Genomic DNA, 24,578 nt, shown 5'->3' with positions numbered 1-24,578 from the left:
CATTATAAACAATAAATAAATTGAATAACATACGTTAAACAACATTGCTCATTAGAAAGACGAAAGTATTTTGTAACAGAACATATTATAAACATTCCTTTTCTATACAAATTTGAATACTTAGATACCATATTTCCAGTAAAAATTTTCAAGCAATAGAATGCTATATGAATGAGTTAAATAGTGTGTTTAGAGTTATAATTACGAAGACTAGGGTAAGAGTAAATTAAATAAAATTGAGTTGTAAAAATTCATAAATATATGGTCATTAGTAAAATCCATACCAGGTTAACCGTGGATTATAATTTTAATACCTGGATGAATATATTTAGCATGGAAAGTCAAATGTAAAAGTTACCGTGACAGGTATTTTCAAATGATATTGTGGAGATAGACCTGACAACCTTATTTTGTAAATAGTTTTCAATGTTATTTCTATTTGTTTTGTCAATTTTTCACTGTATGTACATTTATCATTAAATGACTGTACGTGTTGTTTCAGTCAACGACCTTGAACGCTTTTTCCGTTGTAATTCTAACATAGCGTGACACACATTTTCGATTGTTCACAAATACACTATTACGCACATACCCATTGTTCTATTCTCGCTCGTTACCAAGTCAATTGCGTTCTAAACTGGATATTATCCTCATTTCAGACTGCAGTGTCATTCCCATTATATCCTACATCAAAGAAACTTATTGGCGTCATATTTACCTCTGTGGAATTATTATGCATTTATAATTGTGGATTTTTGAGACCAAAACTCAACAGAACACGCAACGACTAGCCGATTTAAGTAACGTCCCTAATTTGTTATTGCATTTGTAACATTTAACTTGTAAATATTAATATTACTATTGATTGCTATTAACTTTGTTGATACTTTTGCGTTTATATATTGTTTGGTCCACCACAATTATTTGGTGAGCCTCGATTATTTTTTTATAGACATTTACTATATATATCTACATAATTTTTTTATTATTATTAATCGGCACGACACCATATTTTTGTTTTTGTCATTATGAACTCTCCGGGTAAACTTATTGATATTGATAGTTCACCGACCAACCTTCTAAACTCTCCACAACCAGAGGATAATGTTTTAAACTCAATCAACGCTATCTCGGAACTAAGATTACCAACGTACGGTGTTAATAATCCCAGGATCTGGTTTGCACAGGTTGAGGCATTATTTTTGTCGAGAGGTATACGCTCGCAAGCGACAAAATATGCATACATCGTTGGAGCATTACCCATAGAAGTGGCAGCAGAAGTCGGAGACCTGATAGATAACGTACCAGAAGCGGACCCATATGACAAAATAAAAGCCGCAGTAATCCACCGTACTTCGCAGTCTGATGAAAAACGCTTACAGCAACTACTCACCGCATGCGAGTTAGGGGACAAAAGACCTTCACAGTTGCTTAGACACATGAGACAACTAGCAGGCTCATACAAGTTAGATGAAGCATTACTTAAGCAGATGTGGTCACAAAGGTTACCTTATAGCGTCAGACAAATTCTCAGCGTATCAGGAGCCTCTGTCAGTCTTGATGATTTAGCAGACATGGCCGATAAGATAATAGAAATATATCCCGATAGTCGGGGAATTAACGCTGTACAACCCGCTAGTAGAGATGCTATGAACCCTACTCTTGACATGCAGCAACAAATGGCACACTTAACACGGCAGCTAACATCACTGCAGGCGACTATCTCCACCATCCATTCTCGACGCCCCAGATCTAGGTCCAGAAGGAGATCAGTATCCAGACATCGTCTTAGGTCACCTAAGCGGGCAGCCGGAATTTGTTGGTATCATTCGAATTATGGTGAGAAAGCACGTCGTTGCACAAAACCGTGCAACTTCACGGCAAGCAAGCCAGACCATCAGGGAAACGAAGTGGCCAGACAGTAATAGTGGCAGCTGTTACTGGCCAACATGTCAGCCGCCTCTTCCACATCAGGGATCGTATTTCTGGCTCAGACTTTTTAGTCGATACGGGAGCAGAAATCAGCATCATCCCACTCCATCTCTCACGCAGACAACATACGACAAGCACTAAATTGTCCTTGGTAGCGGCTAACGAATCAGTTATCAAAACTTATGGAGAACAATCTCTTATATTAGATCTCGGGCTCCGTAGAAGATTCACATGGGTATTCATAGTTGCTCAAGTCAAACGACCCATCCTCGGGGCCGATTTTCTTAGTGCGTACAACCTGTTAGTTGATATGACCAACAAGAGATTAATCGACGTAAACACACGTTTACAGGTAAATGGTACACTCTCCAACGACAACGAGATCCATGGTGTTCGAATAATGAAACCTGTGAACAACAACTTCAACGACATTCTAACAGAATACCAGTGCATTACGAAATCAGATTACCAAAAGGAAGGTAACCCACAGCTGGTACAACACCATATCACTACCACCGGACCACCTATTAGCGCTAGGGCGAGGAGATTACCACCAAGCAAGTTGCAAGTAGCTAAAAGAGAATTCGAACATATGATGCAACTTGGTATTATCAGACCATCCAACAGCCCCTGGGCCTCGCCGTTACACATGGTACCAAAGAAGGACCAAGATTGGCGTCCGTGTGGTGACTATCGACGATTAAACAATCAAACCATCCCGGATAGGTATCCTATTCCACATATACATGACTTCGCGTTAAATTTACATGGTAAATGCATCTTCTCAAAGCTCGACCTAGTGCGTGCATACCATCAAATTCCGATGGCACCAGAAGACATCGAGAAAACAGCCATCATCACACCCTTTGGCCTGTTTGAGTTTCTAAGGATGCCATTCGGATTAAAAAACGCTGCGCAGACATTCCAACGCTTCATGGATAACGTAACAAGAGGCCTTGATTTCGTGTTTGCATACATCGACGATGTTCTCATTGCAAGCTCATCTTTAGAAGAGCATATCCAACATGTCCAGACCCTTTTTGATCGTTTTAAAAAACATGGCGTCGTCATCAATCCTTCGAAATGCATATTCGCAGTCCCAGCCTTAGAGTTTTTAGGACATTACATTGACTCTCAAGGCATCAAACCACTCCCAGAAAAGGTTGAAGCTATTACCAATTATCCCGAACCAACCTCGGTGAAGTCATTACGACGCTTCCTCGGTATGTGTAATTTTTACCGCCGTTTCTTACGACATTGTGCTGAAGTATTACAGCCATTAACCGATCTGTTGAAAGCCGACAAAAAAGGTACGAAGAGAGAGAAGAATCAAACATTCAACCTATCTCTTGATGCCAAAACAGCGTTTGAAAAAGCAAAGTCGATGATAGCTAATGCCACCATGCTACAATATCTAAATACTGACCCCACAACCCACTTAATTCTGTGTACCGATGCATCTCAAAAAGCCATCGGGGCAGTATTACAACAACAGGTAAACAATATGACTACCCCCATAGCGTTTTTCTCCAAAAGATTGTCACCAGCCCAGGAACGCTATAGTACCTTTGGACGGGAGTTACTTGCTATCTACTTAGCCGTTAAACACTTTAACTTTTTACTACAAGGACGAACTTTTACCATCATGACCGATCACAAACCTTTATGTTACTCATTCCACACATCGTACGACCGACATTCACCTCGCGAAGCACGACAACTGGATTACATCTCCCAGTTTACGACAGATATCCAATTTGTCAAAGGACACACCAACGTCGTAGCTGACGCATTGTCACGTAAGGACGTAAATACCCTGTTACGTAAACAAGACATCGATCTAGAAACCATCGCAAAACTACAAGTAGACGATGCAGATTTGAAGGCCTGCCAGGAGAAGTCTAACTTGAACCTTAAACCAGTACCCATCCCTTTCTCAAATACATCTATCATTTGCGATGTTTCAACGGGTAACAATCGCCCTTTTGTACCTCTAGCATGTCGTCGACAGGTATTTCATCAACTGCATGACCTTTCTCACCCAGGAATCAGAGCCACAATCAAATTGGTTACTGAGCGTTTTGTGTGGCCAAAAATCAATTCAGATATAAAACGATGGACGCGAAGCTGCCTACAATGTCAACGCAGCAAGATTCAGAAGCACACGATCAGTCCAGTTGGCAAGTATCCCCTGCCGGACAAACGTTTTCAGCATATCCACTTAGACATAGTTGGTCCATTGCCACCATCTAATTCATTCACTCATATTCTCACTGCGGTGGACAGGTTCACAAGATGGGCCATAGCATGCCCTATTGCTGATACTTCTGCAGAAACAGTAGCCGGCGTATTCCTTGACCGTTGGATAGCAAATTACGGAGTACCTTCTATCGTCACTACCGACCGTGGTCCCCAGTTTCAGTCTATCTTATTTCAGGAATTCACAAGACTTCTGGGCGTGAACCACATCAAAACAACAGCCTACCACCCAGCAGCTAACGGCTTGGTCGAAAGATTTCACCGCCAACTGAAAAGCTCGCTGATGGCACAAGATGATACGACAAAATGGAGTGACGCATTACCATTTGTACTCCTGGGTATCCGTTCAACTATAAAGGAAGATATAGGTTGTACAGCCGCTGAGCTAGTTTACGGTACAACCCTTACATTACCAGGTCAACTAGTGGACCCAAACACTTTAACACCAACGGACCCAAGTCGTTTTGCTAGCCAACTGCTGCAAACCATGCAACGAATCAAAGCCATACCGCCTCGTGAACATAACAATCGAATACAACTCAACAGAAATCTAGAAACATGCAAGTTTGTCTTTGTTCGAGTTGATGCTGTTAAAAAGCCATTGAAACAACCTTATGAAGGACCATATCAAGTAATTAAAAGAACGACCAAACACTTCATAATCAACAAGTGTAGAAAGAAAGAGATTATCGCTATCGATAGAATGAAGCCTGCTTTCTACGAAGCACAACTTGACAAAGAACATACTATTTCACTGAACCAACCCCGTCCAGCAACCACCACTACAGCAGACAGGGAAGAAAAACTGAGTATCAAACCTACTTGTTTAACGCGCTCAGGCAGAGCCGTAAAAAACCCAAACGCTATGTACATTTCGCCGAATAAAAAAAATCTAAACAAACAATTACTGATGTACTATACGATTATACTCACCCGATTTTTCCCAACAAAATCCATGATTTTTTTTCCCTTTTTTTTTACAGTGTACATAATTAACCATATTTTTTTTCCCACAATTATTCGTTTTGTCACATTTTTTTTTCATAGAAAAAAATTTGTTACAATAATAAACGAGTAAACTCTATTTAATTATTCATTTGTTGTACACACACACAAAAAAAAATAAGCAGTTCATTTTTTTTGGGGGTCAGTAACAGTCTGCACATTATTACCATTGTTAGCAAACCAAGCTTTTAAATGACGGTATTCTCATTACTTTTGTTTGTCATGCTATGCCATATCACCACTATTTTCACTCAATAACACACTGTATATTGTTAACGTACATGTCATACGCATCTCCACATTGTTAATTGGTTATTATTGTAAATATTTTTTTTGGTATAAAATTTTTATTATTGTTATTGTAACCAGTGTTACCTCCGGACACTCTGGGGGGAGCTATGTGGAGATAGACCTGACAACCTTATTTTGTAAATAGTTTTCAATGTTATTTCTATTTGTTTTGTCAATTTTTCACTGTATGTACATTTATCATTAAATGACTGTACGTGTTGTTTCAGTCAACGACCTTGAACGCTTTTTCCGTTGTAATTCTAACATAGCGTGACACACATTTTCGATTGTTCACAAATACACTATTACGCACATACCCATTGTTCTATTCTCGCTCGTTACCAAGTCAATTGCGTTCTAAACTGGATATTATCCTCATTTCAGACTGCAGTGTCATTCCCATTATATCCTACATCAAAGAAACTTATTGGCGTCATATTTACCTCTGTGGAATTATTATGCATTTATAATTGTGGATTTTTGAGACCAAAACTCAACAGAACACGCAACGACTAGCCGATTTAAGTAACGTCCCTAATTTGTTATTGCATTTGTAACATTTAACTTGTAAATATTAATATTACTATTGATTGCTATTAACTTTGTTGATACTTTTGCGTTTATATATTGTTTGGTCCACCACAATTATTTGGTGAGCCTCGATTATTTTTTTATAGACATTTACTATATATATCTACATAATTTTTTTATTATTATTAATCGGCACGACACCATATTTTTGTTTTTGTCATTATGAACTCTCCGGGTAAACTTATTGATATTGATAGTTCACCGACCAACCTTCTAAACTCTCCACAACCAGAGGATAATGTTTTAAACTCAATCAACGCTATCTCGGAACTAAGATTACCAACGTACGGTGTTAATAATCCCAGGATCTGGTTTGCACAGGTTGAGGCATTATTTTTGTCGAGAGGTATACGCTCGCAAGCGACAAAATATGCATACATCGTTGGAGCATTACCCATAGAAGTGGCAGCAGAAGTCGGAGACCTGATAGATAACGTACCAGAAGCGGACCCATATGACAAAATAAAAGCCGCAGTAATCCACCGTACTTCGCAGTCTGATGAAAAACGCTTACAGCAACTACTCACCGCATGCGAGTTAGGGGACAAAAGACCTTCACAGTTGCTTAGACACATGAGACAACTAGCAGGCTCATACAAGTTAGATGAAGCATTACTTAAGCAGATGTGGTCACAAAGGTTACCTTATAGCGTCAGACAAATTCTCAGCGTATCAGGAGCCTCTGTCAGTCTTGATGATTTAGCAGACATGGCCGATAAGATAATAGAAATATATCCCGATAGTCGGGGAATTAACGCTGTACAACCCGCTAGTAGAGATGCTATGAACCCTACTCTTGACATGCAGCAACAAATGGCACACTTAACACGGCAGCTAGCATCACTGCAGGCGACTATCTCCACCATCCATTCTCGACGCCCCAGATCTAGGTCCAGAAGGAGATCAGTATCCAGACATCGTCTTAGGTCACCTAAGCGGGCAGCCGGAATTTGTTGGTATCATTCGAATTATGGTGAGAAAGCACGTCGTTGCACAAAACCGTGCAACTTCACGGCAAGCAAGCCAGACCATCAGGGAAACGAAGTGGCCAGACAGTAATAGTGGCAGCTGTTACTGGCCAACATGTCAGCCGCCTCTTCCACATCAGGGATCGTATTTCTGGCTCAGACTTTTTAGTCGATACGGGAGCAGAAATCAGCATCATCCCACTCCATCTCTCACGCAGACAACATACGACAAGCACTAAATTGTCCTTGGTAGCGGCTAACGAATCAGTTATCAAAACTTATGGAGAACAATCTCTTATATTAGATCTCGGGCTCCGTAGAAGATTCACATGGGTATTCATAGTTGCTCAAGTCAAACGACCCATCCTCGGGGCCGATTTTCTTAGTGCGTACAACCTGTTAGTTGATATGACCAACAAGAGATTAATCGACGTAAACACACGTTTACAGGTAAATGGTACACTCTCCAACGACAACGAGATCCATGGTGTTCGAATAATGAAACCTGTGAACAACAACTTCAACGACATTCTAACAGAATACCAGTGCATTACGAAATCAGATTACCAAAAGGAAGGTAACCCACAGCTGGTACAACACCATATCACTACCACCGGACCACCTATTAGCGCTAGGGCGAGGAGATTACCACCAAGCAAGTTGCAAGTAGCTAAAAGAGAATTCGAACATATGATGCAACTTGGTATTATCAGACCATCCAACAGCCCCTGGGCCTCGCCGTTACACATGGTACCAAAGAAGGACCAAGATTGGCGTCCGTGTGGTGACTATCGACGATTAAACAATCAAACCATCCCGGATAGGTATCCTATTCCACATATACATGACTTCGCGTTAAATTTACATGGTAAATGCATCTTCTCAAAGCTCGACCTAGTGCGTGCATACCATCAAATTCCGATGGCACCAGAAGACATCGAGAAAACAGCCATCATCACACCCTTTGGCCTGTTTGAGTTTCTAAGGATGCCATTCGGATTAAAAAACGCTGCGCAGACATTCCAACGCTTCATGGATAACGTAACAAGAGGCCTTGATTTCGTGTTTGCATACATCGACGATGTTCTCATTGCAAGCTCATCTTTAGAAGAGCATATCCAACATGTCCAGACCCTTTTTGATCGTTTTAAAAAACATGGCGTCGTCATCAATCCTTCGAAATGCATATTCGCAGTCCCAGCCTTAGAGTTTTTAGGACATTACATTGACTCTCAAGGCATCAAACCACTCCCAGAAAAGGTTGAAGCTATTACCAATTATCCCGAACCAACCTCGGTGAAGTCATTACGACGCTTCCTCGGTATGTGTAATTTTTACCGCCGTTTCTTACGACATTGTGCTGAAGTATTACAGCCATTAACCGATCTGTTGAAAGCCGACAAAAAAGGTACGAAGAGAGAGAAGAATCAAACATTCAACCTATCTCTTGATGCCAAAACAGCGTTTGAAAAAGCAAAGTCGATGATAGCTAATGCCACCATGCTACAATATCTAAATACTGACCCCACAACCCACTTAATTCTGTGTACCGATGCATCTCAAAAAGCCATCGGGGCAGTATTACAACAACAGGTAAACAATATGACTACCCCCATAGCGTTTTTCTCCAAAAGATTGTCACCAGCCCAGGAACGCTATAGTACCTTTGGACGGGAGTTACTTGCTATCTACTTAGCCGTTAAACACTTTAACTTTTTACTACAAGGACGAACTTTTACCATCATGACCGATCACAAACCTTTATGTTACTCATTCCACACATCGTACGACCGACATTCACCTCGCGAAGCACGACAACTGGATTACATCTCCCAGTTTACGACAGATATCCAATTTGTCAAAGGACACACCAACGTCGTAGCTGACGCATTGTCACGTAAGGACGTAAATACCCTGTTACGTAAACAAGACATCGATCTAGAAACCATCGCAAAACTACAAGTAGACGATGCAGATTTGAAGGCCTGCCAGGAGAAGTCTAACTTGAACCTTAAACCAGTACCCATCCCTTTCTCAAATACATCTATCATTTGCGATGTTTCAACGGGTAACAATCGCCCTTTTGTACCTCTAGCATGTCGTCGACAGGTATTTCATCAACTGCATGACCTTTCTCACCCAGGAATCAGAGCCACAATCAAATTGGTTACTGAGCGTTTTGTGTGGCCAAAAATCAATTCAGATATAAAACGATGGACGCGAAGCTGCCTACAATGTCAACGCAGCAAGATTCAGAAGCACACGATCAGTCCAGTTGGCAAGTATCCCCTGCCGGACAAACGTTTTCAGCATATCCACTTAGACATAGTTGGTCCATTGCCACCATCTAATTCATTCACTCATATTCTCACTGCGGTGGACAGGTTCACAAGATGGGCCATAGCATGCCCTATTGCTGATACTTCTGCAGAAACAGTAGCCGGCGTATTCCTTGACCGTTGGATAGCAAATTACGGAGTACCTTCTATCGTCACTACCGACCGTGGTCCCCAGTTTCAGTCTATCTTATTTCAGGAATTCACAAGACTTCTGGGCGTGAACCACATCAAAACAACAGCCTACCACCCAGCAGCTAACGGCTTGGTCGAAAGATTTCACCGCCAACTGAAAAGCTCGCTGATGGCACAAGATGATACGACAAAATGGAGTGACGCATTACCATTTGTACTCCTGGGTATCCGTTCAACTATAAAGGAAGATATAGGTTGTACAGCCGCTGAGCTAGTTTACGGTACAACCCTTACATTACCAGGTCAACTAGTGGACCCAAACACTTTAACACCAACGGACCCAAGTCGTTTTGCTAGCCAACTGCTGCAAACCATGCAACGAATCAAAGCCATACCGCCTCGTGAACATAACAATCGAATACAACTCAACAGAAATCTAGAAACATGCAAGTTTGTCTTTGTTCGAGTTGATGCTGTTAAAAAGCCATTGAAACAACCTTATGAAGGACCATATCAAGTAATTAAAAGAACGACCAAACACTTCATAATCAACAAGTGTAGAAAGAAAGAGATTATCGCTATCGATAGAATGAAGCCTGCTTTCTACGAAGCACAACTTGACAAAGAACATACTATTTCACTGAACCAACCCCGTCCAGCAACCACCACTACAGCAGACAGGGAAGAAAAACTGAGTATCAAACCTACTTGTTTAACGCGCTCAGGCAGAGCCGTAAAAAAACCCAAACGCTATGTACATTTCGCCGAATAAAAAAAATCTAAACAAACAATTACTGATGTACTATACGATTATACTCACCCGATTTTTCCCAACAAAATCCATGATTTTTTTTCCCTTTTTTTTTACAGTGTACATAATTAACCATATTTTTTTTCCCACAATTATTCGTTTTGTCACATTTTTTTTTCATAGAAAAAAATTTGTTACAATAATAAACGAGTAAACTCTATTTAATTATTCATTTGTTGTACACACACACAAAAAAAAAATAAGCAGTTCATTTTTTTTGGGGGTCAGTAACAGTCTGCACATTATTACCATTGTTAGCAAACCAAGCTTTTAAATGACGGTATTCTCATTACTTTTGTTTGTCATGCTATGCCATATCACCACTATTTTCACTCAATAACACACTGTATATTGTTAACGTACATGTCATACGCATCTCCACATTGTTAATTGGTTATTATTGTAAATATTTTTTTTGGTATAAAATTTTTATTATTGTTATTGTAACCAGTGTTACCTCCGGACACTCTGGGGGGAGCTATGTGGAGATAGACCTGACAACCTTATTTTGTAAATAGTTTTCAATGTTATTTCTATTTGTTTTGTCAATTTTTCACTGTATGTACATTTATCATTAAATGACTGTACGTGTTGTTTCAGTCAACGACCTTGAACGCTTTTTCCGTTGTAATTCTAACATAGCGTGACACACATTTTCGATTGTTCACAAATACACTATTACGCACATACCCATTGTTCTATTCTCGCTCGTTACCAAGTCAATTGCGTTCTAAACTGGATATTATCCTCATTTCAGACTGCAGTGTCATTCCCATTATATCCTACATCAAAGAAACTTATTGGCGTCATATTTACCTCTGTGGAATTATTATGCATTTATAATTGTGGATTTTTGAGACCAAAACTCAACAGAACACGCAACGACTAGCCGATTTAAGTAACGTCCCTAATTTGTTATTGCATTTGTAACATTTAACTTGTAAATATTAATATTACTATTGATTGCTATTAACTTTGTTGATACTTTTGCGTTTATATATTGTTTGGTCCACCACAATATCAATGGTAATTTGTTTATGAAATGACTGGTTTTGTATTTCCTGTTATTTATCTGAACGGATACACTCTAATTATATCATTATTCTTTAAGTAGTAATTATTGTCTAGTTCTTTCTAATACAAGAAAAGATGCATTTGTTAATTAGTTGTAAGGTCACCTTCAAGTTCCTGTATTGATACTAGATATATAATGAAGTTATGTATAAGTGCAGACGGTATCATCTTTATTTCATTTGGAAAACAAAGATTTTTGAAATACTAGTTTGCCTTTTGCTCATCACTCGTTTAGTGTACAACTGAACTCATTACTATTTATAGGTGAATTAAACAACATTTTTCATCTGTGTAGCAACTTAATATTCCACTATAAATGATGGAATTTCTTATCGCTTTCAGCTATAGTGATTAACACGGTAACAATCCATATTAGTCATTTTGGTAATTCATAGTTTCAATAGTTCTTAACAAAGGCAGGGCAGGTTTGCCTGCTTAATTTAAGAGTTATGTATATAATGCGGTTCTCGTTTACGTGCCAAAGCACATTGGGAGTACAGAGGAATGAGAACATGTTCGCGTTTCTGAGTACGTTCTAAAGGACTTGAGTCTGAGAGGCACAGTGGCTCTAGTGAGTGTAATCACTCGGCATTTACTTGACCCCAGGAATACCACCGACATTGCACAAGCCTTTAAAGTTATTAGCAAACAAAAAGACACAGTGTCTCTTCGGTTTGCCGAAGCAGTAGCAATAATAAAACTCAAACCTGATTTATTTATCCAGAAAGAGACAGTAATAAGTTTGTAACTACCTTGGTAAATCATTTTTTGTTATTATGGTCATTTCATTTTGTTTACATGGTCGTATTTTATGTACACTAAAACCATCTCTTCACTCAGAAGTTTTCGTTCACTTAATTCTTTTGTGTAAACTCTTAAATCCTATGCAATATTTACGTAACCCACATTATTGATTTTTAATTTCAATGATCTTTTGTAAACCTTTCGTAACCTCTAAATCTATCACACAATTTATATTATCTGTCTTTTGATCTCGTTTGATCGATGCGTCACCCACCCCTTATGTTATTTGAATCCCAACTCCAAAATGACCTCTAACCTGTTCTTGCATATATATAGTTATTAGTGATGGCCTTTGTCATTCTAATTCTTCTAGTTCATGAATGTCAATTGTTTCATATTCTATTCTAGCTTAGTGCTAAATCTCATTGCATATATGGTAGTTAACAGCTGATGAGAAACCACGAAATTAAATGCAATCATGTTATTCTGCAGCAATATTTGTTCTGGCTTTGTTCAAATTCATTGACGAAACCAATTGTATATAATTGATGATTTTCTATTCCGTGGCTGATTGGATGTCACATACAATTAATTCAGCTATGTCTACTGTGTTATCCCTTACTTAGGTATTGGTATATACGGGGCTACTGGAGTACGTTTAGACCTTTCAACAAGAGGCATTAGCTATGTTTTAGGTCGTTGAATGACTTCATAGGTACTTGGAAAAAATTCACTGTTGTTACAGAACATGAAACCTTAAAGTTGATTTATCATCCTGAAAAATTCTTTGCACCTTCCACAGTTGCTATGGTTCGGAAATGGAGTATTGCTCCAAGCGTCGACTCACTATCTTGGGGATAACCGTATAAATGCTATGAATTGATAGTAAGACATGTGTAAAATACTGAATCGTACATCATCCTATTACCAAAAGACTACTAGCATTTCCACCTACAAGACGCCTAGACTTGTAGGGTAAATAAAAAGTTACATAACCTCAAATCATTTATCAAGCTAAGTTTTTCCCAAGTGAGATAAATCATCCATGGCCGTATAACAATCTACCAAATTCTGTCCTGCGGTAGTAATTATTGAGTGCTGTGGCTTTGACGTATGTAAAGTAGTCAAACAAATCCCCTTCAGCTCAATTAGACAAAATACCTACAAGCTCAATTTAGCAAAGTAGGAATCCGATAAAGTTTGTATTATTTTTATTTTATTTGAACACATAAATATTGAAACAAGCGGGCACCAAATAAATATGCGCCACACAAAACAATGAGAATTTGAAGAGAAAAAAAAAGTAAGGAGCGCTGTTAATTCTATCGAAGCGTTCAAATAACCCCGAATAAGATACGCGCAAAATCGAAGTTCCAAAACAACGATTTGTCTACAAAGGCGGTTCTTTATTAAATAATACACAAAATTTAGTTACAAACCTCAACTTGTGAGGTGTCTAGGCGTTTAAACGCGTCGTTCAAGAATGAAAATAGCAAAGGCTTCCTGTAAGAGTAACATAAAGAACGATTACAACATACGATAGTCCAAAGACAGCCGATAGCTGTGTCTAAATTTGGTAACAGTTTATGAACAACCGAAACTCGAACCAAGAGTAAACAATATGGAAACTGTTACATTCAAACAAATGCACAAAACTGTGGATAATCGTTACAGTAATTAAATTACAGTGATTATAATGATAAATACAATTATAAGTAAAATAAACGTTAAAGATATAGGTGAACATTACAGAATGTTACAGTACAACTTGAGTTACAACATAAGTATGAAAATTGTTGGGCATACAGCTGCCTACTGAATGTAAATAAATAGTATAAAACAACATACAAAAGAGTAGAAAAGGAACATGTAGGGACAATGTAAGACAAACTTAACACCGCCCCCCAAAGACAGCATGTCTTTCCTTACTTTCGCAGATTTGATATAAACGCAAAACGTTCAGAGGTGACAATGGTACAATTTACTCTAGCCACAGTCACTCTGAAAGGTCTCCTATCCTCTACTGTTCAGTCGTCCACCCCTTCTAATAAACAAATTTTACGTGTCTCTAATAATTGTACCTTTCCACGTTCTGATCTTTGCTTGTTTCCATAGTCCATCTCCTCCTGGGTCAAAACTTACCACGAGGCCTTTAGGCCAGTTATTTCGTGCATAAGTGTCTCCAATAATCAAGACTGAATCGCGAACTTGTAAATCTCGTCTTCCCTGTGTCCATTTTGTTCGCGTCTGTAAGAGTGGTCTATCATTAGGTATTGTTCCTGCTTCAGTCAAACAGGTGGTGAGTATGCTTCCTATTAATCTTTCCCATACTCGATGATGATTTGCGTAGGGAGTGTTGTGGTGCCATTCTATGTTCCGATGAGTCATTTCTTTAGCTACTTTATTATCATTAAAGCCTGGTAATGGATGTTGTATCTGCTTGTCTAACCCAACTAATGGGGAGATGGATGTAGTTGTCTTAAACTTCTTATCACCATCAGCAGACTGAATAAAACAATCATCTTTCTGATTCTCTGTTTCACGCTTGATGTCAATAGAACTCTCAGCAGACGCTACTACAGGAGATACAAGTTTCGTATTTGCAGAGAACTGAGTTGTTGTTGCTTTGCAACTAATTGATGACTCGTGTAGTTGTATCACAGACTTAGCACTATTGTTTACGTCAGAAACACCAGGGAGATCTGTTTCGGCAGAGAACATAACAGATGTTTTCGATGACATTAACTCTCCACTATCTGTTGGAAGAATTTTGTCTGGAGGAGAAATACATCTAAGGTCATTATTCACTACTGTATCGACATGACGATCGTTGGCAGTTTTTAGAAGGTACTCATCGTCAACAGCTGGTAATGAAATAACTTGTTCTAAATCCATTAGATTCTCGTCTGTCGCTTTAGATACAGAGTCAAAGGTGTCTATAAGTCGGTTACTTCTTGAATCAGGTGGAGTGTCAAATCCAGAAGAACGAACTGACGGTAAACCTTGATGAACCCTGGAGTCTTCAGTCTTAACAGCGGTTGCTGCTACTATGAGTGAGCGTACATCATCATCATCGACTAAGAGTGCCACATCAGGAGAGTGTTTAAGGCATAAACCAGGATCATCTATGAACGGCAACGAACGATTTGAAGAATCTTCAGGCGCTACTGTGGTTAAAGAAAGGGGCGGCGTGGGTCCGTCCTCGATAGAACTCTTTGCTTCTAAACAGTTTATGAAGACTGAAGTTTTATTAAGTTGACCCGTTGTGTCGTCTTGATTCAATGGTGATCCACTTAACAGTTCTGTTGAGGAGGCTTCCACGATGTCATGTGGTCTGCCGAACTGTTCATGTAGAATTTTAATTGCCTCAGTATAACCTTCTTTTTCTGGTAATAAAACACAGTGTTCTATAGCATCCTTTGCTATACCTTCGCAATAGTGTATCAGGTACATTAATTTCTGAGTGTCATCATTTACTCTGTCAGCTATGTTAACCTTGAATCCCTTCATGAACGTCCAAAATTTCAGAGGACTCCCGTCAAATTTCATGATTTCTATCTTCGGTAAGCTTACTGACATAAATAGCGCCTTGACGCTATCTACCTGTGCTTTGAATTGCATTTCATCGCTCAAAGGTACATTGGTGTATCGGTGACTTGCTGTATCTACTGAAGTTTTATCCTCGGATCGAGACCCCGACAACTCGGTAGTCTCCCTAGGTCTTCTCACTTTGTTTGAAGAGTTCGGAGTTAGCTCTAACAATCGCTTGCGTAGTTGGAGTTCTCTAATCTCCAGCTCAATCTTTTATACTTCCCTTTCCCTAGAAACCACTTCGTCTTCTACGCTGTATCTAGTCTCTACATAGTTGTCTCCTACCGAGCAACTGTCTTTGGGGTTAGGTTTAACAATATCAAAGGCAAGATCTAAAGGAATAGGTGGATTCACCTTAGAAACTGAAGGAATAATATTTTCAGCACTGGAATTGTCTGTGTCTTGGGAACTGTCATCGTTGGGATGAATGAACCAAACAGGATTCCGGCCAAATTCGTTACAGCAAGTATTCCCTCCAATTAGGACCAAAGTTCAGAACTGTATCCACAGTTACTGACCGCGCTTTTCGAACGGGAAGTTTAGTCCTAACGTGATTTGCATTTATCAAACTTTTGCTGTGTTCTTACGCAACAAAAGTACCATTTCAGTTCTAAAGAATCTATCCTGAGCTATACGTTCGGTAGATTACTTTTTTTTGAGTTTCACTATATTTAATAGTTACCTGTGGTTTTGCCTCAGCTTACTATTCGGTTTTTTTTTTGTTTTTCACGTATAGACTAGTCTCAGTTTATATCACTCGTTTTGTCCATTTTTAGTGTGCTTTTTAGTTTTTTTTTTAAAAGGTCCTAGGCTCTTGCAAGCATCTATAACATAATTTGCTTCAACACCGTCATGAAAAACTCATGCAAACGTCCGGGATGCCGTTTTGCTGTCACAACTGGCATGCAGTGCGACAACTGCAAAGGTTGGTTCCACGAAGCATGCACAGATCTGACAGCAACTGCTTACAACAGACTCAGCAAGTCAGAGCAAAAGTGGGTGTGTGTCACGTGCAACACAGACTCCGTAGTCTTGCTGAGTAACATCATTGTCCTACTGACAAGTCTTCGGAACAAGTTGTCAGTTAACTTGGAATACGATAGTAAAAAAACTGATATACAAACAAGAGAGTGCAACGGACTCAAAAACAGGGATATCGATAGGTATTCCATCGATGGAGCATCCATCCACACTAACGACGACGTGTCGAGGCTCAGTACCATCATTACGTCGACGGTACTGAACTCCCTAGGCAAACTCGGGTCTCCCAGCTCAGGGTCCCCGAACACAACAGTGGTTGCCAAAAACCCTGCATGTGATTCGACCCACGTTAAGAGAGCCCAAAAGAACCAGGCATCACCGCCTAAGCCGAGCAACCCAAGAGTTGCTGCACGGAAAATAACTGGTAATTTAGTCGCACAGTCTACCCCCAAGACTGTTCGTCCGGTCAATAAAGAGCCCATGATTCATAAACGCACACTGACCTCCAAACAACAAGTTACTAAACCTGAACCCATCGTGAAACCTGGTAAATTAACAACAGTTCGTGACGATTCTCTCATTATCATGAACCTCGTTGACAATCCTGATCTTCCTCTCAGTCTGCAGGACAAAAACGACAGGATGCTCTGGGGTGAATTGAACAAGAAGCTCGAACTTCCTAGAATAGAGCCTTTGACGGTCACCCGGCTCACTCGAGGAAAGGATTCTAAGCATCTAAATCACCCGAGGCTTCTCCGAGTAACACTTAAGGCTGCTACCGACGTAGAGGACGTCTTGCTAGCAAGCCACTTGCTGAAATCAGATGGTAACGTAAGAATACTGCCCGACATACCGTACTCTGAGCGCAGTATCATACGAAACGTCCCTAAAGAATCTCGTGAGAAGTTTTTCCGCGGAAGAAACATAATTGTCCAAGGTATACCGGAAAATGCAGACCCTACTCAATCACATTCTGACATCAGGGAATGGAAATTCATCAAACAGTCCTTGAGGCTCAAACACATACTGACTCAGCATGTGACGAGACTAGCCAAGAAGGACGGTGATCTTAGACCCCGTCTAATGAAGATAACCTTCCCATCTTCCCACATGGCGGCTGCAGTTCTGGAAGCATTTCGTGCTAATAGACGTCGATTGCCACCTGGAATCCACATGCACCCGGATAGGCCATACGAAGTTAGGACCAAGAACAAAGACAAGTTGGAGCTGACCATTCCACTTGTGGACTGTCTAAACGATAAAAAAACGTGTAAAGGACAGGGCCTACCACCTCGGCAAACCTCACATAGGTGGGCTACCTGTCCATTCACATAAGGTTCATACAGAAAAACAGGACGAAGCTCACGCGTTCCAAATTGAAAGCATAAACTGCTTATATATGAACGCCGCGAGTCTACCAAACAAACTGGATGAACTACGTGAACTTAGCAACGCTAATAAGGCCCATCTGATAGGAATATCTGAAACATGGATATCTTCTCAGTTCTCGGACCAAGAGTTAGCATTGCCTGGGATGACTTTGTTCCGCAACGGCAGAAAAACAGGAATTGGGGGCGGAGTAGCCATATACATAAGCTCTTGCTTGGAGGTGAACCAGGTTCACAACCTCGAGTTTAACAATCTTGAGGAATCCATATGGTGCTCTGTAAGATTGTCTAGTACTTCCAGGTGTCTGGTCGGAGTCATTTACAGGAAGCCAACTGCCGACACCGAGTACGATAGTTGTATGCTGGAAGGACTATCCCGCTCTATCCGTCTCGGTTTCACACACATCCTGATTCTAGGGGACTTTAATCTCCCTAGAGTCAACTTCGCGGAACACACGTACACTGGAGGCGACAACTCAATTGAAGCTCGGTTCTTCAACCTCATCGATGACTTGGGCTTATATAAAAATGTGAGGTCGGCAACTCGTTGGAGAAACAGTCAGACACCATCGCGCTTAGACTGTGTATTCACTAACGAAGAATTCCTAGTCGACAACCTCTCAATCCTGGCTCCTCTGGGAAAAAGCGATCATGCCGTCATAGCCTTCAGTTTTGTCATCAAAACTAAGCTAAGGTATCCCAACAATAATTTGCGTTGGAATTTTAAACGGCTGAATGTGCCAGCCCTACATGACTATCTACAACAGGTGGTTTGGGATGTTCACCCTCAAATCGATGTGGATGGTCATTGGGACTTCTTACTGCACACGCTCTTATGTGCTACAGACCATTCAGTTCCTCAAACGGTTCCCAAAAGCTTCAAGCCACCTACAGTAATCAAGAACCGTACCCTTCGCCTCCTAAGCCGCAAACGGCACTGTTGGGCGGAATACAAACGAACTAATAACGATGGAGCGTATAGGCAATACAAACATATCAGGAACACATGCACGAAGGCTATAAGAGAAGACAGGCTTCAGTACCAAACAAAGCTTATGGACAAATTCGCCTCTAACCCTAGAAGCCTATTCCGTTATGCAGCCTCTCTTCGTCAAGCCAAAACAGGAGTTTCTCAACTGCTAGGTCTTAACGGCCCGACCAACAACGATGGCGACGCCGCTAACCTTCTGGCGGCACACTACTCTCAAACATTTCAACCGGCTGACATCAACTTTACTGACGACAGTTTCATCTGCAATTCCACAGGACTTTCCGAAGTAGACCTAAGCGCTGACTTGGTGTTCCGGAAATTGCAGCACTTAAGACTTGACACTTCTCCTGGCCCGGATACGGTTCATCCTGCCATACTGAGGGAGGCAGCCTCAATCCTGGCAACGCCGCTTAGCGTGATGTTTTCACACTCGCTTAGCCGAGGCAAATTACCGGAAAACTGGAAGTTGGCTCACATCACACCAATTTTCAAAGGTGGTCGACGCAATGAACCTTCAAGTTATCGGCCGGTGGCTCTTCTGTCATTACCTTCAAAACTCATGGAGTCCCTGATATGCGACGGTTTAAATGACTATCTACTGTCCTTAAATTTCTTCTCACCCCAACAGCATGGTTTCAGGAAGGGTTACTCTTGTATAACCAACCTGCTGACTGCGGTGGACAGATGGACAAGCATCCTCGATTGCAAGGGAAAGGTTGATGTCATTTACCTTGATTTCTCAAAAGCTTTTGATAAGGTTAACCACTTGTGTCTTATCAACAAGCTCAAACGACTAGGTATCAAACCACCTCTAATCGATTGGCTTACTTCATACCTAAAAAATCGACACTTTAAGGTTAGGGTTAATTTCACTTTATCTCAGGCTATGGAATGTCCTAGTGGGGTCCCCAGGGCTCAGTACTAGGGCCTCTTCTCTTCTTGATCTACATAAATGATCTTCCTCAACAGGTAACGCCAGATTTATTACTTTTTGCCGACGACGTGAAACTTTGGAGAGAGATACGCAACCAAGACGATACACAGGCACTTCAGGAGGATCTGACGCGACTTCAAAGTTGGGCAGATGATAACGGACTTACCTTTAACACTTCAAAGTGTAAAGTAGTCCATCTGCGACATGTCGCAAACTACAGTTACAACTTAGGAAACTCCTCTCTAGTAGTATCCCAAGTCGAAAAAGATTTAGGAGTCCTGGTGCCCCATGACTTAAAGTCTTACGCTAACTGTGACAAAAATGCCTTCCGAGCAAACCTTGCACTGGTAACGTTGAGGCGCATTTTTGGCCAGTTTGACCGAAGAACTATCCACACAATCTTCAATAGTTTCATCCGTCCCCATTTAGAGTACGGAAACATAGTACTCCCCCCCCTCACTCCATAAGGACAAGGTCATTTTGGAGCGTATCCAGCGGCGAGCCACGAAATCAGTTCGAGGACTCAAATCTAAACCTTACGAAGAACGCCTCCGTTCACTAGACCTTTACCCACTAGAATATAGGCGTCTTAGAGGTGATTTACTAATGCCTTATAGTATTCTTAACACTTCTGGACATCCTCTTAAACACCTACTTAAGCTTAGTTCGAATAACAACCTAAGGGGTAACACCCAGAAACTGGAAACACAACATAGCAAGACGGAATGTAGACACAACTTCTACTCCTTAAGAGTTGTCAAAAGCTGGAATTCGCTGCCGGCCGAGCTAGTCCAAGCGACTTCTCAGGAGTCCTTCAAGAGGCAACTTGACCTATTCTTAAGGACCAAGGACAACATCACATTAAGATTTACCAATTTCTTTTCCTTTTTATTATTAACATACCTAGGTTCCTGCCTGGAGGATTTGGTGATCCCCTGCTACTAGACACGGAAGCCTGTTAAGCGAAAGCTTCTTCTATTCCGTCCACAACCATTTGAACATACAAAAGAGTAGAAAAGGAACATGTAGGGACAATGTAAGACAAACTTAACACCGCCCCCAAAGACAGCATGTCTTTCCTTACTTTCGCAGATTTGATATAAACGCAAAACGTTCAGAGGTGACAATGGTACAATTTACTCTAGCCACAGTCACTCTGAAAGGTCTCCTATCCTCTACTGTTCAGTCGTCCACCCCTTCTAATAAACAAATTTTACGTGTCTCTAATAATTGTACCTTTCCACGTTCTGATCTTCGCTTGTTTCCATAGTCCATCTCCTCCTGGGTCAAAACTTACCACGAGGCCTTTAGGCCAGTTATTTCGTGCATAAGTGTCTCCAATAATCAAGACTGAATCGCGAACTTGTAAATCTCGTCTTCCCTGTGTCCATTTTGTTCGCGTCTGTAAGAGTGGTCTATCATTAGGTATTGTTCCTGCTTCAGTCAAACAGGTGGTGAGTATGCTTCCTATTAATCTTTCCCATACTCGATGATGATTTGCGTAGGGAGTGTTGTGGTGCCATTCTATGTTCCGATGAGTCATTTCTTTAGCTACTTTATTATCATTAAAGCCTGGTAATGGATGTTGTATCTGCTTGTCTAACCCAACTAATGGGGAGATGGATGTAGTTGTCTTAAACTTCTTATCACCATCAGCAGACTGAATAAAACAATCATCTTTCTGATTCTCTGTTTCACGCTTGATGTCAATAGAACTCTCAGCAGACGCTACTACAGGAGATACAAGTTTCGTATTTGCAGAGAACTGAGTTGTTGTTGCTTTGCAACTAATTGATGACTCGTGTAGTTGTATCACAGACTTAGCACTATTGTTTACGTCAGAAACACCAGGGAGATCTGTTTCGGCAGAGAACATAACAGATGTTTTCGATGACATTAACTCTCCACTATCTGTTGGAAGAATTTTGTCTGGAGGAGAAATACATCTAAGGTCATTATTCACTACTGTATCGACATGACGATCGTTGGCAGTTTTTAGAAGGTACTCATCGTCAACAGCTGGTAATGAAATAACTTGTTCTAAATCCATTAGATTCTCGTCTGTCGCTTTAGATACAGAGTCAAAGGTGTCTATAAGTCGGTTACTTCTTGAATCAGGTGGAGTGTCAAATCCAGAAGAACGAACTGACGGTAAACCTTGATGAACCCTGGAATCTTCAGTCTTAACAGCGGTTGCTGCTACTATGAGTGAGCGTACATCATCATCATCGACTAAGAGTGCCACATCAGGAGAGTGTTTAAGGCATAAACCAGGATCATCTATGAACGGCAACGAACGATTTGAAGAATCTTCAGGCGCTACTGTGGTTAAAGAAAGGGGCGGCGTGGGTCCGTCCTCGATAGAACTCTTTGCTTCTAAACAGTTTATGAAGACTGAAGTTTTATTAAGTTGACCCGTTGTGTCGTCTTGATTCAATGGTGATCCACTTAACAGTTCTGTTGAGGAGGCTTCCACGATGTCATGTGGTCTGCCGAACTGTTCATGTAGAATTTTAATTGCCTCAGTATAACCTTCTTTTTCTGGTAATAAAACACAGTGTTCTATAGCATCCTTTGCTATACCTTCGCAATAGTGTATCAGGTACATTAATTTCTGAGTGTCATCATTTACTCTGTCAGCTATGTTAACCTTGAATCCCTTCATGAACGTCCAAAATTTCAGAGGACTCCCGTCAAATTTCATGATTTCTATCTTCGGTAAGCTTACTGACATAAATAGCGCCTTGACGCTATCTACCTGTGCTTTGAATTGCATTTCATCGCTCAAAGGTACATTGGTGTATCGGTGACTTGCTGTATCTACTGAAGTTTTATCCTCGGATCGAGACCCCGACAACTCGGTAGTCTCCCTAGGTCTTCTCACTTTGTTTGAAGAGTTCGGAGTTAGCTCTAACAATCGCTTGCGTAGTTGGAGTTCTCTAATCTCCAGCTCAATCTTTTATACTTCCCTTTCCCTAGAAACCACTTCGTCTTCTACGCTGTATCTAGTCTCTACATAGTTGTCTCCTACCGAGCAACTGTCTTTGGGGTTAGGTTTAACAATATCAAAGGCAAGATCTAAAGGAATAGGTGGATTCACCTTAGAAACTGAAGGAATAATATTTTCAGCACTGGAATTGTCTGTGTCTTGGGAACTGTCATCGTTGGGATGAATGAACCAAACAGGATTCCGGCCAAATTCGTTACAGCAAGTATTCCCTCCAATTAGGACCAAAGTTCAGAACTGTATCCACATCAAATGAGACCAAAGTTGAGAACTGGTATCCACACCAAATGAGACCAAAGTTGAGAACTGTTAATTCTATCGAAGCGTTCAAATAACCCCGAATAAGATACGCGCAAAATCGAAGTTCCAAAACAACGATTTGTCTACAAAGGCGGTTCTTTATTAAATAATACACAAAATTTAGTTACAAACCTCAACTTGTGAGGTGTCTAGGCGTTTAAACGCGTCGTTCAAGAATGAAAATAGCAAAGGCTTCCTGTAAGAGTAACATAAAGAACGATTACAACATACGATAGTCCAAAGACAGCCGATAGCTGTGTCTAAATTTGGTAACAGTTTATGAACAACCGAAACTCGAACCAAGAGTAAACAATATGGAAACTGTTACATTCAAACAAATGCACAAAACTGTGGATAATCGTTACAGTAATTAAATTACAGTGATTATAATGATAAATACAATTATAAGTAAAATAAACGTTAAAGATATAGGTGAACATTACAGAATGTTACAGTACAACTTGAGTTACAACATAAGTATGAAAATTGTTGGGCATACAGCTGCCTACTGAATGTAAATAAATAGTATAAAACAACATACAAAAGAGTAGAAAAGGAACATGTAGGGACAATGTAAGACAAACTTAACACCGCCCCCAAAGACAGCATGTCTTTCCTTACTTTCGCAGATTTGATATAAACGCAAAACGTTCAGAGGTGACAATGGTACAATTTACTCTAGCCACAGTCACTCTGAAAGGTCTCCCTATCCTCTACTGTTCAGTCGTCCACCCCTTCTAATAAACAAATTTTACGTGTCTCTAATAATTGTACCTTTCCACGTTCTGATCTTCGCTTGTTTCCATAGTCCATCTCCTCCTGGGTCAAAACTTACCACGAGGCCTTTAGGCCAGTTATTTCGTGCATAAGTGTCTCCAATAATCAAGACTGAATCGCGAACTTGTAAATCTCGTCTTCCCTGTGTCCATTTTGTTCGCGTCTGTAAGAGTGGTCTATCATTAGGTATTGTTCCTGCTTCAGTCAAACAGGTGGTGAGTATGCTTCCTATTAATCTTTCCCATACTCGATGATGATTTGCGTAGGGAGTGTTGTGGTGCCATTCTATGTTCCGATGAGTCATTTCTTTAGCTACTCTATTATCATTAAAGCCTGGTAATGGATGTTGTATCTGCTTGTCTAACCCAACTAATGGGGAGATGGATGTAGTTGTCTTAAACTTCTTATCACCATCAGCAGACTGAATAAAACAATCATCTTTCTGATTCTCTGTTTCACGCTT

At 40.4% G+C, this 24,578-nt stretch overlaps 1 protein-coding gene across 1 annotated transcript in view; it reads right to left on the bottom strand.

Annotated features, from left to right (window-relative positions):
- Window positions 1–386: 386 nt before the first annotated feature.
- Window positions 387–24,578, bottom strand: part of MS3_00003850 (uncharacterized protein) — a 30,117-nt gene continuing 5,925 nt past the window's right edge. Inside the window, exon 2 of the mRNA XM_051211713.1 lies at window positions 387–24,112. Within this exon, the coding sequence (XP_051071805.1) occupies window positions 21,245–22,807 (1,563 nt within the window). The 5' untranslated portion in view covers window positions 22,808–24,112 and the 3' untranslated portion in view covers window positions 387–21,244. The remainder of the gene's footprint in view (window positions 24,113–24,578) is intronic.

This window comes from Schistosoma haematobium, chromosome ZW (assembly GCF_000699445.3).
Source record: "Schistosoma haematobium chromosome ZW, whole genome shotgun sequence".
In the NCBI taxonomy this organism is placed as follows: Eukaryota; Metazoa; Platyhelminthes; class Trematoda; order Strigeidida; family Schistosomatidae; genus Schistosoma; species Schistosoma haematobium.
Note: the sequence above shows the minus strand (reverse complement) of the source record. Positions and strands in the feature narration are given on the sequence as shown.